We start from the raw sequence: 16542 nt of genomic DNA on the forward strand, positions 1-16542 counted from the left end.
CTCCAAGGCACATTTACATTCAGACTGGCTTTGATCACTGTTTTAGCCAGTGTGAAATGTACCTTAACATTAACCTCCATTCGGTAACATAATCCTGCTCATGTCCTTCAATTGTCTTCTCTGGCTTCCAAGGGCTAAGTAACGACTATTAAAAATAATAACAGGCTTCAGCCAAAGAAAACCAGCCTGAGTTAGGAATCCAGCTTAGGTTATTGTAGGCATTCCTTTGTCTCTGAGGAGCAGTAGAATTTCCACTGACCAAAGGTGGTGCTGTCTGTGAACTAATATCCACAATATCTCACAGAGTTGTTGCTCTCTCTGACTGTTACTGAGGCAACACGTAGTTGACACTACTACCTGTTGTATCTGACACAGCTACCTGAGGCCTTTCATTTACATCGGCTTGTGCTGGTTCACTTATGTAGAACATGAAACCCAGAGCAGAGCCAAGGAGAGGGAGCTCCCTGGGATCAGAGCATTGCCTCAGCTGTACAGAAGACACAGAGCCTTTGGAAGAGCACAGGGACCTGAGCAGCATCTGAGGTCAAGGCAGCCCAGCAGCATCATTGCTACCCCCAGTTTGCTGCACTGTTAGAAAAAGGGCCCAGTAATAGCAAGGTTAATGCAACTGGATCAAGGGAAGCAGATCATACCTTGTCACGAATTAATTTGGAGAGCATTCTGGTATCAATCCCATACAGTGCAGGCACCTGAAGAAAACAGAAGAGAAGGATAACTTAGAGAACAAGCAGCTAAGACAGAAGAAGACAGCAGCCAGACCACTTTGCTGAGAACACGTCCTTGTTTAAGGAGCTCTGGCTCTTAGCAGCACTATTACCAAGGCTGCCTCACTTCCAGTTCTTCACTTCTCCTCCCTATTCCCACTCATAAATAGCTTAGTTCTTCAAAGCTAGCTTCTGCACTAAAAAGCACAAAATAAAAAGTTCATGTGGTAAATATCTGCCTCATTTATGAGCCCTATTTTGCCTTACTTATGAGTACCTAACCCTCCCAGCCATCACAAGTCAGCGGCAGTCTACTGACACATCCTTGACTCCTACAGCTTCAAGTCAGTAGGGTTCTGGCAGCTAACATCTCTTGAGATTATGACCTTGGCAACTACTAGGAGCAGCACTACAGAAACATTTGACAAGAGAATAGAATATAATCTAATGTGTATCATTTTTACAGAGAACCAAACATCCCCATCTAATTAACATTCCTGCCAGACAGATCTTTGAAATACCATTGCACCCTGAAAAAGAGAAATGGATGAGGAATCAGAGAATTAAGGAACACAGAATGAGCCCAGTACAGACTGGTGAAGACATCTGAGGAGAAGAGTGGTTACCAGCTCAAAGCCAGCAGTTCTTTCCGCTGTTCCCATACATACAGGTCCGTTCTCACAATGCAGTTTCCCTAGATTGCTCACCTGTTCTTCCTGCAACCACTCTCCCAGGCTCCTAGCAGCCTGCCAGTGGCTGTACTCATTGCTGTAATCCAGCACCAGCAAAGCTGAAACCTGCAGAGAGAAGAAACGTCATTTTGCACTGAAGGATCACTCTGTACTTGCTCTGTACCTTCTGAGTTTTCAGTATTCATCCACTGCAAACCATATCATGGACAGGACAGGAAGCTAGGCAGAAATAGCATGGCTGCTCTAATATAACAAAAAGATAGCAAATCTGAGTCTTCACAGGGCGAGTGCACAGAACACATACCTGGCAAAGGGGTAAAGACTGCACGCTCTGTCATGATTGTACCTGGGCCCTTTTACTTAGGAAAGATAAGGTGGCTTCCAGGTAACCAAAGCTGCAAATTGCATTGAACTGAGAAAACACTTCTCATTAGAAAGAAAATGGAAACGTAAGACAAGACAAAATGTTTTATTTTGATCCATTTTTTGTTTAAGAAAGCTTTTCACTTTTAAGTGACATTTCATTTCAAAAGTCAGCTCCGTTTTCCAGTGGAGTTAGATAGCTTATAAGGAGTCATTTCACCTCAGGACAGTAAAGCATTTCACTGGTTCTGCAATTACATGGTTTTGTTTCATTTTTCAGCACTGCCACCACTGCATGGACACAGCCCTGCTCCTAGCCAATATCCCCTGTCACCACAGTGTAGATACTGGTTCCTGCACTAGTACATACGGGCTTCTCCACACAACTGTCACCTCCCCTGTTTGTGGTAGTATAGGCATATAGAGAAAAGTCTCAGCACGCAGAAACTTCTCATTCTCACTGGCATTTGATCTCTTTGTGGCAACCAGTCCTGGGCAAACACAGATAAATATGAGGCAGAAGGGAATGTGGAAAAAAAGCCATCCAGGACAGCAGTTCACAAAAACTGTAGCATGTCTATCACTGATGGGAAATACACTGCTTTCAGACAGCACATGGCCTGGGTATAGAAAGCCAGATGGATTATCTTTTGCCACCGTTCCTCCAAAGGACAACATCCAGAAGAAGAAAAAGAAAGGCTGAGTATCATTGATTCCTTCTAACTCCTGTGAGGGTGCCAGTTAACTCTTGTGCGCATACACACACAAACACAGACACTCACTCAGGCTGCGAGCAGCACCCTTTGATCAGCTCTGCATCTCCCACTGTTACCTTGATCCCATCAGACTCCAGAAACTTCCTGAGGCCCGTTTCATCCAAAGCAGCCGGGTCAGGCACTCCACCATTCCCAACTATGGGGTTAGCCAATGTAAGAATCTGTCCTTTGTAGCTGGGATCTGTCAAGGCTTCGGTGTATCTAGACGAAGAAGAAATAGAAGAAAAGTACATTGGTCTGGAGTTGAAAGGAAAACAAAAGAGCCAGTGAAAACAAGACAGGTCTGAATTCCTGTATGACAAAAAGACAGAAATGGTATTCATGTGAAAGCATTCTCAGTATAAAAGCAAACACATCTGTGAATCTGCCCTGACTTTGCCATCTGTGATTAAACATTTGACACTGAGAACAAGGAAAGGCTTTGGCTTCTCATGTTTCATTTAAGAAAAGCACAGGAGCTATTAACAAACTCAGACTCCTTGTGATTTAACATAAGGTAAACAACTACACAAAGTGTAGAGTGATCACAGAACTGCAGTAAGTGCATGGCATATCACTTGACCCACAGATAATGGCTTAGGCTTGGTCATTCCCTGGGCACACTATGTGGGCGGTGCTTTGTCATTGCTGTGTCCTTCTCTCCATGTGGTGTAAGAACTTGCCCCTCTCAGTGGCAATAGAAAGCTGAAACTGAAAAGCCAATAGACAACAGAGCTGTTTGCCCAGACTTGGTCCCTTCCTCAGTCTGCAGCTTGCAGGTTTTGAGATGTTCAGGGCTGTAACTGCTCTTTCTGTGGGGGAGCAGGTAGACAAATCTATGCCTATCTTTTTGTCTGGGAATCAGGGAAGCAGCTGTGAATTATCATTGTGATTCCTCAGTACTAGTCTGGGTTCTTCTCTCCTACCTGCTCTGTCAACAAACCGTGCCAGGGTACCACTTCTGCAGCTTCTCCCAGCAGAGGCCTGGCCTCTCTTCTAGGCAATCTCCAGGTTCCCACCCACAGGACACCATACATTTCACCTGACAAGACTCTTAAGTGCTTGGAAGTTGATTTGTGTATCTCTGAAGAAGGCAGGTTGAAGGCAATGCTTTAGGATTCAGCAGTCCACCCTGGTCACAAGGACCCAAAACATGTCCTTCTATCTTTAGCCCAGGCAGAAGCCCCAGGAGCAGCACCTTTGTTCAAGCACCTGCCTGAATACCCTTCTCAGCAAGGACAGAACTAGAAGTGTGGTGGAATATGCTTCTGCAGTGGAGGATCAAATCTAGGATTTTGCAAAGTATCAGCTCTGGATCCAGTAGATCCAATCTTTCAACCCCAAAGAGGGGAACAGGGTAAACATGGTCTACATGTCCATGCTGCTATTCTTCAGCTTCAAATTAACATGCAGTCCTTCACTTTCTCCCTTATACTGTAGCACACTGTTGCAGCAATCCATTAAATGATTGCTGTCTTTCAACCCAAAAGCAGCTGTAATTTAGCAAAAGATGAAGTTATCCACACAAATATTTAGCCAAATGCATAAAGACACTTCAGGATGAATCTGCCCTATACAAAATATAATTTGTTATTGTCATTATTGTTTAAACAATACATAATTGGCAACTCCAGCCATCTACCAGATATCAGCAAGTCACAAGAGACATTTTTATGGAACATCAGGCTTACTGCCAGAAGATTAATTGTCAAACATTGGGAAACTCTTCACAAAACCCGGAATGGTTGCAGGCAGATATAGACAGCCCAGCACACCAGCCAGCTCTGAGAAATGACATGTCAAATGAACAACGGCCATGAAATATTTTCAGGTAAGCCTCTCCTGCTGTCCAAATCTATACTTCCTACTGCAGGTAAACAACCGCACAAAGTGCAGTGTGATCACAGAACTGCCGTAAGCGCATGGCATGTGCACGTTTGGCATTGCTCTCTCCTTCCGAGTCAACTGGTTATGCTTTCAAAAGACTCTTTGTTAATGACAAAGCTAATGTAATTAACCTTTGTGTGTTATTTGTAATCAGCAAACAAGGACAGAGAGCCATTGGGTTTGGCTGGGGTATGAAGGCACAGCTCTGCACTGAGATGCAATGCCCTTTAAGCAGGCACAATGCCTTGTGGAGCACAGAGGAGCAGATGGGAACATGAGCTCCAAAGATGCTGCAAGGTCTAATCCTTGCTGTGCCTGCCCAAAGGCCTGCCTGATTTCCGAAAATTCCCGTCAATCAGTTCTCTCACTAGAATATCATGGAAAACACACGCAGACTTTTTGGAGGCAAATGCATTTACTGAGATGTTTCAAACATGGGAACATTTTATGGCTTGTAATTCTTCTTCTTTCTTAATTGGAAATCTCCTCTCTTCCTTTTTGTTCCTATACCAAACAGATGGCTGCAACACCAGGATTTTTTTTTTTTTTTGAGCAAACGTTTCTGAAAAGTTCATCCTCATGCTTTTCTAATGAAAATTCAACATTCCACCCCCAAAACAGTGCTCTCTGCCCTCTATTCCAGGGTAATATGACAACATTTCAGCCAGCTTTAGCTACTTCAAGCCTGGAAGCTGTAGGCACATAAAGTGCTTTGCCTCCCAGTTCTATGACATGAATCAGAACGTGGGAGTCCAGATGAGGAGACGAGGTGCGGAGCAGCATATTAATCATCCTAGAACAGAGCCCATGCTGACCCCACTCAGCATGTAGAAACACCCACTTCACAGAAAGCAGCGGTCTGAGGCTTAACAGCAGCCATGGCAAAATCGACCCCGTACTAGCCTCTTGCTCCCTATACTGACAAGTTGCTATGTGCCCAGACAGTCTGTAAAAGGCCCCAACCCCAGGCACCTCCTTCACGCAGGCACTTAGCCTCTTACTGTGTCAATGAAAAGAGGTAGCTGGGTTCCTCTGGATACATAAGGTCCTGATCTCCATGCTCAGGAGCACTAGGCAGAGCTACAGGGTTTCTTTCACTGGACAGCAATCCCTGGACTAGTAGCAAATATGTCACTTTTATGATCTGCAACAATGCTGCAAACTCTTATCTTCCTCTTCTCTGAATCAATCAATCAAGGCCATGCTCCTGGAGAGTGCTCTGAAGATACCACCTCACATTTTGAATGTTCCCTCCATGCCCATATGCTTCCCAGCACAGAAGAGATCTCTCTTTCACAGGCATCCTCTCCAAATGACTAGAAAATGAGCAAACACAGCTTCTGCTGCCACAGTAACATGTGGAGAGGAAATTAATCCATCAGGTCCTCCTTGACTTTTGTGATGTGACAAGATTTATTGCCCATAATCTATCACCAAGAAGAGAACTCTGGTGCCCTCCATCATTCTGATCCATATTAAACAGTTGCTTGTTGACAGGTATATTAACATAGCCAGTAATTAGTGCTGTCAAAATACTTAAATAATTGCCTCCTAATGCAAAACTTTGCAAACAGATTCCCCTCCGCAGCAATTTAACATTCTCACCAATGAGATAATTTAAAAACTCATCCTGTGAGTACTGGTTTCTCCAAAGGAGAGCAGAATTTGGGGAATGCAAGGCAGCTGGGCAAAGACAGCTATGAATGACTGCAGAAAAAGCTCAAGCACCAACAACCTCAGAGCTGTCTCACCTCCCCAGGAACATGTCCCTCTCCTAACCAAAAGCCTCATTCCTCTGGGCAGATTTCTTCTGCTCAAAAGCACTGGCAGCATTTGGCTGCCATCCTAAGTCAGCCACTGGCTTCTACCACTCAAGAGGACAGAGAGTCATGATAGGTTAGGCATGAATCTGATCCTACCTTTTAGCTGGAAAGGGCACAGAGTTTAAATGCATCCTTAATTGTGGTATGAGCCAACAAGTGTCATAAGGGATGGGTCATATAGGTGACCAACTTGGGAACCTTGGGATTTAAAAGTTTTACACTTGGAAACCAAGTTCCGTTACCCAGAAGGTTGCAGATGATTCAAACCTCTATATTTGATCAGAGCACTGGAGGGAGAACAAAGACAGCTCCTCTGCTCTGACTCAGCAATGGCTGCATTTCAACGGGAAGTGATCTGATCCCTACATACCTCACTATCATGGTTAGTTATATCAGTCTTTGAAGTTGCTCATCACCACAAATGCTGACACAAGAGGACTGCCTGAAGTCTCTTCATTAAATATCTCTCTCTCCGTGTCCCTGGACTACAGTGTTTTCTTATACAGAACACTACATACTTGGATCAGGACCCTGCAAGCTTGGAAAAAGCAGCTTTCACACTTTAACAAGCTCCCAGAGAAGTTTTGGTGCTTATATTTCATTTGCTTTTGCCTTACCCAGAAAGACCAGTGTTGAATACGACTTCCCCTGCTGTGGAGGATGGATAGCCAAAAGAATAGCCCTTCATCTTCGTCCCATCTTCCAGCACCAAGTTCGCCGTCTGCGCCTAGAGAAAGGCACATGAAGAAACTCAAACACAGGAGGAAAAGGCTTGATGTTTATACAGGTAACACCTAGGACACCTGCCTTTCACGCCTCACATCGTAAGTATTCCTGCCCCTCTCCCATTCCCAGCTGCCAAGATACTGTCTCTTTTACTGGTCTCCTGATGCTCTTTTTCTTTTTCCTGCACTTAGGAAACATTGTGCTCCTAATGAGGGCAAGGCAGCCGGCAAACCCTCTCCGCAGGCAGAGCATGTGCTGCTATTACTGTGGGATCACCCTTCCATATCACTTTGTTCATTTCTTCCACCCATTATATCTTGCAATTAACCAGTATCATAACTCTGTAGGGAAAGGATCACCTCTCTCCTCAATGTTTGCAAAAGGCTTGCTGCTGAGTACACTGGCTCTCATCCAGCTGTGACCTTTTATAGGTGCTTAACTTCTGTTGCAACTGTACAGCTAAGCCGCTAAAAGTAAGCATATGCTTAGTTGGACTCGTGTCAGACAGCAAAATTCAAAATACCAGTCCATTCTGCTGTAGGACACAAGAAAAGAGGAACTCGTGGATCAGACAGACACTCGTGGTCTCAGTTACCTCAGGGATAGGCACAAATTGTCCTGGAAGAGGTAGATATGGAACAAGCAGCCTAGAGGAAAACTTCCCATAAAACTGCACCTCTTTCAGAGAGTGTTTAGCAGAACTGAGTCCCACACTGTGGGATCCCTTACAGGCTTAATCACTATTTTACAGCTGAAGAAAATGGGCCACAGAGAGTGACTTTTACAAAAGTCGTTAAGAGATTCAGTGGCACAGCTGGGTCTGTGCACATACCAGACTAAACACACCCTCTTTGGCCTCATTTGGAAACTAAACCTTTCTTAACCTGTCCAGGAATTGGATGGGAAACTGCCTGGGAACTCCAGCCAAAAAAAATGAGTATATGCACAACAGAAAGGACAGAATGAGTTGGGAGATTCCTTCAGACAGCAGGATCACTGATGATATGCAGGGGAAGAGAGAGAGTAAGTAAAGGTAGGAATAGATTTGCAATGAATTTCTGGGCTTAAAAGAATTTGGACAACGAACCTTTTGGGCCCTGAGAAACTTCCACTTCTGGAATGCAAGCACAGCTGCCTCCTGGGCACAGAGCTGCAGTCACAGAGTGACCACCAGTGCAAAAACCCAATGGTCTGTGCCACAGGAGATGTGCCAAGTGTGTCCACCAGGCAGCAGCTCTCACCATGATTTAACTTCATATTGGGTTTTTTTACAGAACAATTCCTCTTACTGGGATTTTTTATAAGAAGAATCAAGATCAATTTGCTGTAGAAAGGAGCAGGAGAGCTACTTTCCATTAGCTGTAAATCAGATGAACAATCACAGCAAGGAGAAATTTCATTCCCAGCATTGAACATTTTGTAACAATCATGGCAAACATTCATCTAGAGCTCCTCTACAGTTACAAATACTGCACAGATCAATTACTAATGTACTGCAAAATGCACTAAAAAAAAAATAAAAAATCAAACTGCACTGCCAAGTGATTGAATTCTATGCATCTGGGATGCTTTTAGCCTTGCATTTTTTCCTCATTAATGTCAAACATCCAGTTATTCTCAAAAGGTTTAGCCATCATTTTCTGAACCTTCCCACACCATTGGATGGGATAGTCAGCAACACTGGAGGGGATAGTCAATCCCCTCCCTCCCCAGTTATAAATACAGTTTTTGTGGCTAAATCCCCTAGATTTAGCCCAAATAAAAATTAGTTTGGTCAGCTGCCTAATCTCACTAAGCCTCTCATTACAGAAAGCTGCCATACACTCAAAGCATTACAAAGCACAGAGGTCACCTGGGTGCCTCAGAGTGGGCTTTGGACAGGACCTCTGCCCTTTCTGAAGCCTGCCGAAAACCCAGCCCACACTGCCGACATGGGAGACTGACTGTAGGAACTGTTTTCTCTCAGCCTTGGTTTCAAGAGATGGAGCCCTTCCCCCAGCAGGCCACGTATTTGAGTCCACCCAAATATCAACTCTAGTTCAAGCAAGTCCTGCCATTTGTTGGTACAAGTTAGGGTAATCACCTGAATCACAGTCACAACTGCAAACATAGCCTGGGAGAATCCTTCAGGAAACAAAGTCCACAACGGTGGAATGACCAGAAAAGTTAAGATCCATCTAACTCCTGAGGGCCAAAAGCCAGAGCAATCACTGTGACCTTTAGAGCCTCACCGTCACTATAGAACTTGACAGGAATCTGCATGTCTTTCCTCTCATCACAGACCACCCACCCTTCTACACACCAGACCAGCATAGAAATAACTTCTGTTGAACAGAAGCCCCTGTTGTACTATTAGAGCCCCTATACAGTGTTCAGGTAATGCAGAAGAATGTCCCTGAGCAACCATAATCTGCCTGCAAGTTCAGCTATAGCAAGGGATAGATGTTCAAATGTTTCCCTCCCTTACTTGATTTATTATTCTTAATTAAGTGGTTGGTTTGTTTGTTGAGCATTCTAGAAGCAATTATTCTTGCTTGCATTTCCAGCGGCAGTGTTAGCATGTCCCTAAGCTGCCAGCCTACCTTGTCTTTTCAGCTTTGTTTTTAATGTGAAAAGTGATTTACAGGCTACAGGGAAGGCCAGCTGGCTCAATCAGGGATTAGCTGAGAGAGATTTTCACTTTCAAAAAAACAACAAGCAAGAAATAAGCAAAAATCCCAGAGCTTCCATGAGGTCCTTTTGTCTCCACCCTTCTCAGAAGCATCCCCATGTAGTCTCAGATAAATCTCTGTTGTAGTCTCAGCTAATATGTTTCTTCCACAATCTGCAATCTGATTTCTCCTTCCTACATGCCAGTAGCTTTACCTTTAGCAGAGCTCCCTGTGCTCCAGAGAGGCTGCAGGGCTCTTGAAGAGCTTTGAGGATGGAGATGGCTAACAGAAAGGGTCATGCTGTTGCTGCAGTATTGCTAGATTTTGTGCATTTTGTCAAAGCAACTTGAAGAGTTAACTAGTTCAGGTCCCACTTCACTAAGCACTTCACACATGAAGTAAACAAAGCGCTGTAGCAGTTAGAAAAAAAACAAAACATCAAACAAAACAATAAGAAAGTAAAAAACCAGATGAGTTCAGTTCCAGTTAGTTCCCTGCTCTAGCAGCCCTTCCCATCTACAGGATGGATGATAAAGACCTGCAAAATCTCAAAAGATCTGCAGTACAATTTGCTTTTTAAAGCGTGTCTGCTATAAACCCCTGTACTGGAAAGTGAACAGGTAATTTTTCCACTTTTATACTGGCCTCACAGAGTGACCAGTCAAGGAAGTCAAGTTTTTCCCCTCCAAAGAGCTCTCTCAGTTTATCTTGGCAAGGCCAAGCTGAACCCTGAACGCTGGGCTGCTGGAGGACTATGAGTATGCCGAGTACCAAAGCCAGGATGGACACTGATCTATGGCAGAGGCACAGCTGGGACTCAATTTCAGTGCAGGCCAGTTTATTTCCCTCCAGTAAGAAGATGATAAAACATCTCCTTTCTAAGGCAGGCCATGATTCCACGCAGCACGACAGCCTCTGCCACATTTCTTGGCACACAAATCTGGCTGGCTACGTAACAGCCAACATATCAGAAGCACAGAAGAAGCCAAAAGCCACCAGATTTCTTCTACAGTAGAAAGCTGGTGCCAGGACTGTGCTACATCCACTCTCTCAAGACCAAATAACCAGCACCAAAGGAGGAGTTTTCTCTTTGATAGAAAAATGTCTCTTCTTGTGAGCACTATGCCATCACAGGCTCAAAATCTATCTGGACATTGCTAACAGTCAAGACTTCCTTTGCCAACCCTTTTTTATATATATAATTTTATTTTAGCATATTTGCTTCTGGCTAAAATTAAAAGAAGAAGAAAGGGCAAGAATAAAGAATGAATCAAAAGCCAGGTCAGTGTCTTGGAATACACTAAAGACGATTCACACTTAGGCTAACTTTAGGAAGAAGCTTTGTATTAGTTCCTTTACCATCCAAGCCAAAGAGAAAGCAAAGCCAGAAACGCAACACAGGTACCATGTTAGAAAAGTCACAGCTCCTACAACTTCAACTCTTCTTAAGGCTGGTCACAACAATGCCACAAATATTTGTGACAAAAATCAAAGGAGGAGGGGGAACCAAGCCAGGTGAGACACCTAGCAGAAGTCACTGACCACTCCAGAAAATGAGCACCCCTTCTCTCCCCCACAGTAGCAGCTCACTAAGTTCCCCCCACCTCTAAAGGCAACAGGCCCTGTTTTACCTCCCCTTCACTTTCACCTCCAAAGAGAGAGAGGTGGAGTAGCTTGTGACTGATCTTTCACCTCCTCACCCATCTCTCTGCCTCCCATGCAGTCATTTTCTCAGCTACTTTCCACCTGCCTCGAAATATATTTGAAGAGCCCTTTTACAGTAATCGGAAATAGTTTCTAAAGCCAGTGCTCAAAAATTTTCCTCCTCTCCCTCTCATTTCTAGCTATATTTTTAGCTAGCTCCTGGTGGTTTTTATAGCTCTCCCAATCCTCTCCTTACTGAGCCAGCTATACTGTTACAAGCCACCTATTTATTGCTCGTACTACTCTTTACATCCCCATTTAACTACATTGGCCTCAGATGAGCATTAAATGATAAGAGCTTCGAGCTGCAGTCTCTCTGCCCATTCCTGAATTATAAAGAAGCTTGACTACCCCAAAACCACTGATGCTAAGCACGCCTACAGAGAGCTCACAGGGGTCTCCGATCTGCTCTCTGTGCCCCTCTTTCATCCGTGGATGCTCCATCTCTCCTTTAGAACTGAAGGATGGGATGCAATAGGGAAATACAGACCTGCGAGTCCCCACATCTCAGACTGCTCACCTACAATAGTGTTTCCCCACATATACTGAGTTTAACTGGACAGAAAACAGTCTTGGGAGAAGAATTATTAGGCCCTCTACTAAAACTACCACCTCTCCCTCATGCTCTGTAATACTTTACTTAGCTTATACATAGGTTAGAAACATGTTTTCATTGTATTTTGTTATGCTCCCTAAAATAGCCCACTGAGAAAAAGCAATAAAAGGCAACTAAATGCTCATTTAAGCCTGCAATAATGGGAGAATGGGATCATTACCTATACTGCCATTAGCCCACACACCTTAATTACTTTGCATTTCACTCTTTCTCCAAACTTCTTACAAATATCCATTACCTCTAATGATGGCTGCAACACTAAACCCAGCCATAAGTCACTACTTGGTCACTTGTCTCACAGCTACAGTTAACTTCCACACTCTGACACAAAGCTATGCAATAGGTTGGCTTTTTAGGACCGCTTATCCTTAAATTTTCCCTCAGGCCTGCTGCTTTACTGCTTGCATATGTATATTAGGGAGTCTCTTCCACTTCTGCTTCTGTATGTCCCATGGAAAAAGGTGTATAAGCCTGACACTCTCTTAAAGTAAAAGCCCCAGGCCAGGAAAGGTTCAAGTTTTTGTATTGCAGATTCTGAATTGAAACAGAATCACGTGGCCCCTGGCAAAGGTGGCATTAAAAATCTGAGCTGAGACCTCAAGAGCCATAGGCTCCCAAACTACACTAAATATCAGCCTTCTTACTGTCCATGAGTTCAAGCATCCACTCTGACAGCACAAGCTCCTGTAGGTATTGAACTCAAATAATTAAGTCTAATAAGGAAACAACCTTCCCCAGTGTCAATGCCAAGCCAGAAGATGTCACATAATATATGTCAGAAAGAGACTTCTGGGGTTGGCTGGCTAGCACCACACCTTGTGGTGAGCCAGCTAGTCACTGTGCAGGTACAAATGCTCCACCGGAATCAGCACTTCAGGTGCACAGTAGGTCTTGGCTGCCTCGCAACAGATCCTGTCATACACCTTGAAACAGAAAGTGCCCAACTCATTCTGACCCATCTGGGGTGTATTTGCAATTGCTGGGACTGAGGTTAAAATAGCTCCCAAGGGTTTCACTTGGCACTGCTTTCCTAACAGTATTCATTCTCCTTGCCTTCAGCATTGGTGTCGTTGGCTTTAAGCAATCACTCTTTAGCTTTACAAGCACAGCCTTAGGTAGATGCTAGAACAGCTGGTACTGTAACTCCATCAGAGCAGGACAGCAGTTTTCCATGAGCATGAAACTTCTTAATTGGATGCTTCAGCATTATGAGATATGACCTTGTAGGTCTGTTGCTGTGCAGTCCTTGAATGAGTGACACCATCAATCTGTCATTTAAGATGCCAAATCCAAACTTCAGATGCTAATCCATCAGTATAAGAATGCATTGGATCCAGTCTGCTACAGGTGCCCACCAGAATTATCCTGGGATGTGTAAAGAAAGATGGTGTCTTATCAGAAGCTGAACCAGCAATCCCAACCATGGGCTACAAAGCTTTACCAGCAGAAGATGCCTTTTACTGTAGCAGACTTATAACCACAGACTAATGTGTCTTTGAACTCACTTCTCTGCACATCACAAGCCTTCAACTGCTGTACTCTACAGAGCATGGCAGAAATAACTGAACCAGCTCCAAAAAGCAAGAGAGGTATCAAAGGCAACAGAGACAAGCAAGGATGGCATTCCAAAAGAATTCTTCAGTCCTGCTTAGTTGGCTTGACAGTTTCTAAAACCCTAGTGAACGTGAGTGTACCTGCATGGACTCCTGTTCTACAATATATAGCATCAGCATACTGATGCTGCAGGCCGTCACCAGTCATAAACCAAGTGGCCAAGTATGAATCCTGGGCTCCTATGCTCTAGACACTGTGACATTTGCCAACAGCACCTCTCAGTGCATTCACAGGTTCCACTCATCCAGCAACACTGGCAGTAAAATTGTCTCCATTTTCTCCTATCACAGGCACAAAGCCCAAAAAGAAGAGGTTGTTCAAACTGTGTTGCAATTTGCTTTGTCACACCAAGAGACACTTTCTAGCCCAGTGGTGAGATTTCAAAAAGGAACAATAGAAGCTGGCACCTGTCCTGGAAGATGTGAGAGAGAGCACTGCCCCACCTGAGGCCTCTGACATAGTTTTAGTATGCCGTCAGTGTCAAACCAACATAGCTTCACCAGCCTGAGGAACAGCCAAGGAACTTGCTCCTCATGTTAGAGCCCTACTTCCTCTTCAAATGGTGCAACTGTGGAACATGGTAACCATGATGGCCTTCTAATTCACAAGTAGGGCTCCTGTTGTCATCACAAGGAGGAATAACTTCCTCCTAAGCCAGATCTGATTGCAGAGTCAGGATCAACCTGCTGGGAGGAAGACTACTGTGCTGTGTTTTAAGACAGTGAACAAAGTAACGGTTCATGCCTGCTGTGCACTCTTGGGAAGAGGAAGATGCCTGCTGTGCACTCTTGGGAAGTCTATTAGCGAGAACACAAGTCACAACACAGTCTTTGTTTTTAAGTGCAGGTGAGATAAATCTAAACAGAGAACTCATGCTGAAGGAAGGGATGAAAACAGGGATGCCTCTTTCCTCATCCAGTTTTTCTCTGCAGCCAGTTTTTGTTTTAAAGGTAATGGGTCTGTTGCCAGGAGCTCAGAGAACTCTTGGAAAATCAGTGGCTGTGGGACAGGTAAGAGAAACGCTAGTCCTCGGTGGACAGAAATGATACTGATCAGCCCCCTACTCCACCCTGCCAGGTAAGGCGACATCCACTGGCTACCCGCAGCCCAAATCTCTAACAGCTCTCCCCCACCACCCGCTGAAACATCACTCCTCTGGTTGCGAACTCTATTACACTGTTCATTCAACAGGATACACTTGCAAGAGTGCCCTTCTCAATGCAAAGTGCATGATGACAAACCACTGCCAGTGCTACAGAATTCACACAGAAAGTCCCATTTCACCACTGCACTCTGCCACACCTGCCTGAGTTACACTAGCAAAGCTGGTCAAATGCAGCTCTTGTAACAAAGAACAGAAGAAAGTTGGGGAAGTGAATTAAGGGGTTCGAGCCCCAGTAAATCAAGAGCTGATACACTGATGCATTCACAAAGAGTTGTCTACCTCTCAGATTAATCTCAGAGCCATCATGGTTTCCAATACATGGAATTCATTGGAATACATTGGAATACGTGGAATACATGGAAAATGGATCACATTTTCATTGGAATACATGGAATACATGGAATAATTGAAAATGGATCCTTCGTGGATCCAACAGGATTAATCACATGCTTCAAGTGATGCATGTTTTTAAATATCTAGCTGATTCACGCTCATATGAACTGAAAGATCTGCTCTGTTAGCTGTCAGTCCTATAGAAGGGTGGGGTGTTGCCAAAGAAAATACCATATAATAATTAACTGAAACCCTGAACTTCCACCTTTTGGTGCAATTTACCCTATAATTTCCATTCCAGACTACACAAAAAGTGTGTTTGCTTAGCTAATAAAACCATTTAGCCAAGCAACCCCCTTGCTTAGGGTTCAGACAAATCTCCTTTGGTTCAATTTTATGTGTCTAGGTAAGCCCTGTTATCTGCAGCAAGCTATCTCTCAGCATGCCAAACACATCTATTAAATCACAGTAGCTCAGTTACTGTTACCTTGATGCTCGACAACCTGGTACCAGTCCTTGAGAAACTCCAGTGATCAGCAGACCCATTGCAAAACTCCAATCTGCCTTTCAAAGTCTTCACCACTTTGCAAGCTGTCAAAATTCTTGTCATCTTGAAAGCTGCCAATGGGTAACTAAAGCTTAAAGAAAACAAGACAAAACAAAAATCTGCTTGTAGGTATTTCTTCAAGATTTGGTGCAGACAATATACTCTTGCAGATCACAGGGGAAGAGAACAGAGACACAGCACGTGTGCTGGACTGACTGTACAGCGTGGCCCTACACCTTCCCATTTATTCTGCCATTAAAAGTCTCTGGTGCAGCCCCACCTCCTCCCGCCCCTCCTCAGAGGGGTGCATGCTTAGACACCCTTGCAACACTTTTCTTCAGGTTGGTCTCTGAGCACTGTTGTAGGGGTTGCATCACGGGCCAGACACTAGCTCTGCCTGCTGGAACACAGCAAAACCTGCTAGAGAAATCACACCCACTGCAATGAAGACAGTCTTCACGCTCTGAAACAAACACTTTACATTTCAGTAAGAGACAAAGAACAGCACCACTTGTTCTCATAAAAGCACACGGTCTAGGCAAATTAAGAGAGTCTGTTCATAGTGTGCTTTTGAGTGCTCTCCAACGTGTGATCTGGGGTCCACATGTTAGCTAGTGGGACAGCCTGTGACTGCTATAAGCATACTTGTACTAAAAGAAGTAAAGTAGGAAGACCAAATTCTGTGGAAAGTCGTAGTCTATTTACTCTGTTTTTGGAGAGTACACAGTCACCAGAAGCACTAGCACAGGTCCCAAAGTGCTGCCCCTCCCCAAATAAATGAAAAGGACATCACCAAGAAAAAGAAATGGCTGCAAGAGAAAAACATCTTTTGGTAAAATTTCAATGGACAACAGATGAAATAAGGTGAAATGTTCCATATGCTATCTCCTAACTGACTACAGACCTTTGTGACTATCACATATTTCCTATAACCGTGTTCC

General features: G+C 44.1%; 1 protein-coding gene across 1 annotated transcript in view; it reads right to left on the reverse strand.

The window, feature by feature from the left end:
* CPS1 (carbamoyl-phosphate synthase 1) overlaps positions 1-15664 on the reverse strand; it is a 97495-nt gene extending 81831 nt beyond the window's left edge. The window contains exons 1-5 of the mRNA XM_075511507.1: positions 15542-15664; positions 6863-6972; positions 2613-2757; positions 1433-1522; positions 654-710 (exon numbers count right to left, since the gene is read on the reverse strand). Coding sequence (XP_075367622.1) covers positions 654-710; positions 1433-1522; positions 2613-2757; positions 6863-6972; positions 15542-15664 — 525 coding nt within the window. The remainder of the gene's footprint in view (positions 1-653; positions 711-1432; positions 1523-2612; positions 2758-6862; positions 6973-15541) is intronic.
* Between the last annotated feature and the right edge of the window lie 878 nt (positions 15665-16542).

Source organism: Mycteria americana, chromosome 9 (assembly GCF_035582795.1).
Source record: "Mycteria americana isolate JAX WOST 10 ecotype Jacksonville Zoo and Gardens chromosome 9, USCA_MyAme_1.0, whole genome shotgun sequence".
Taxonomy (NCBI): Eukaryota; Metazoa; Chordata; class Aves; order Ciconiiformes; family Ciconiidae; genus Mycteria; species Mycteria americana.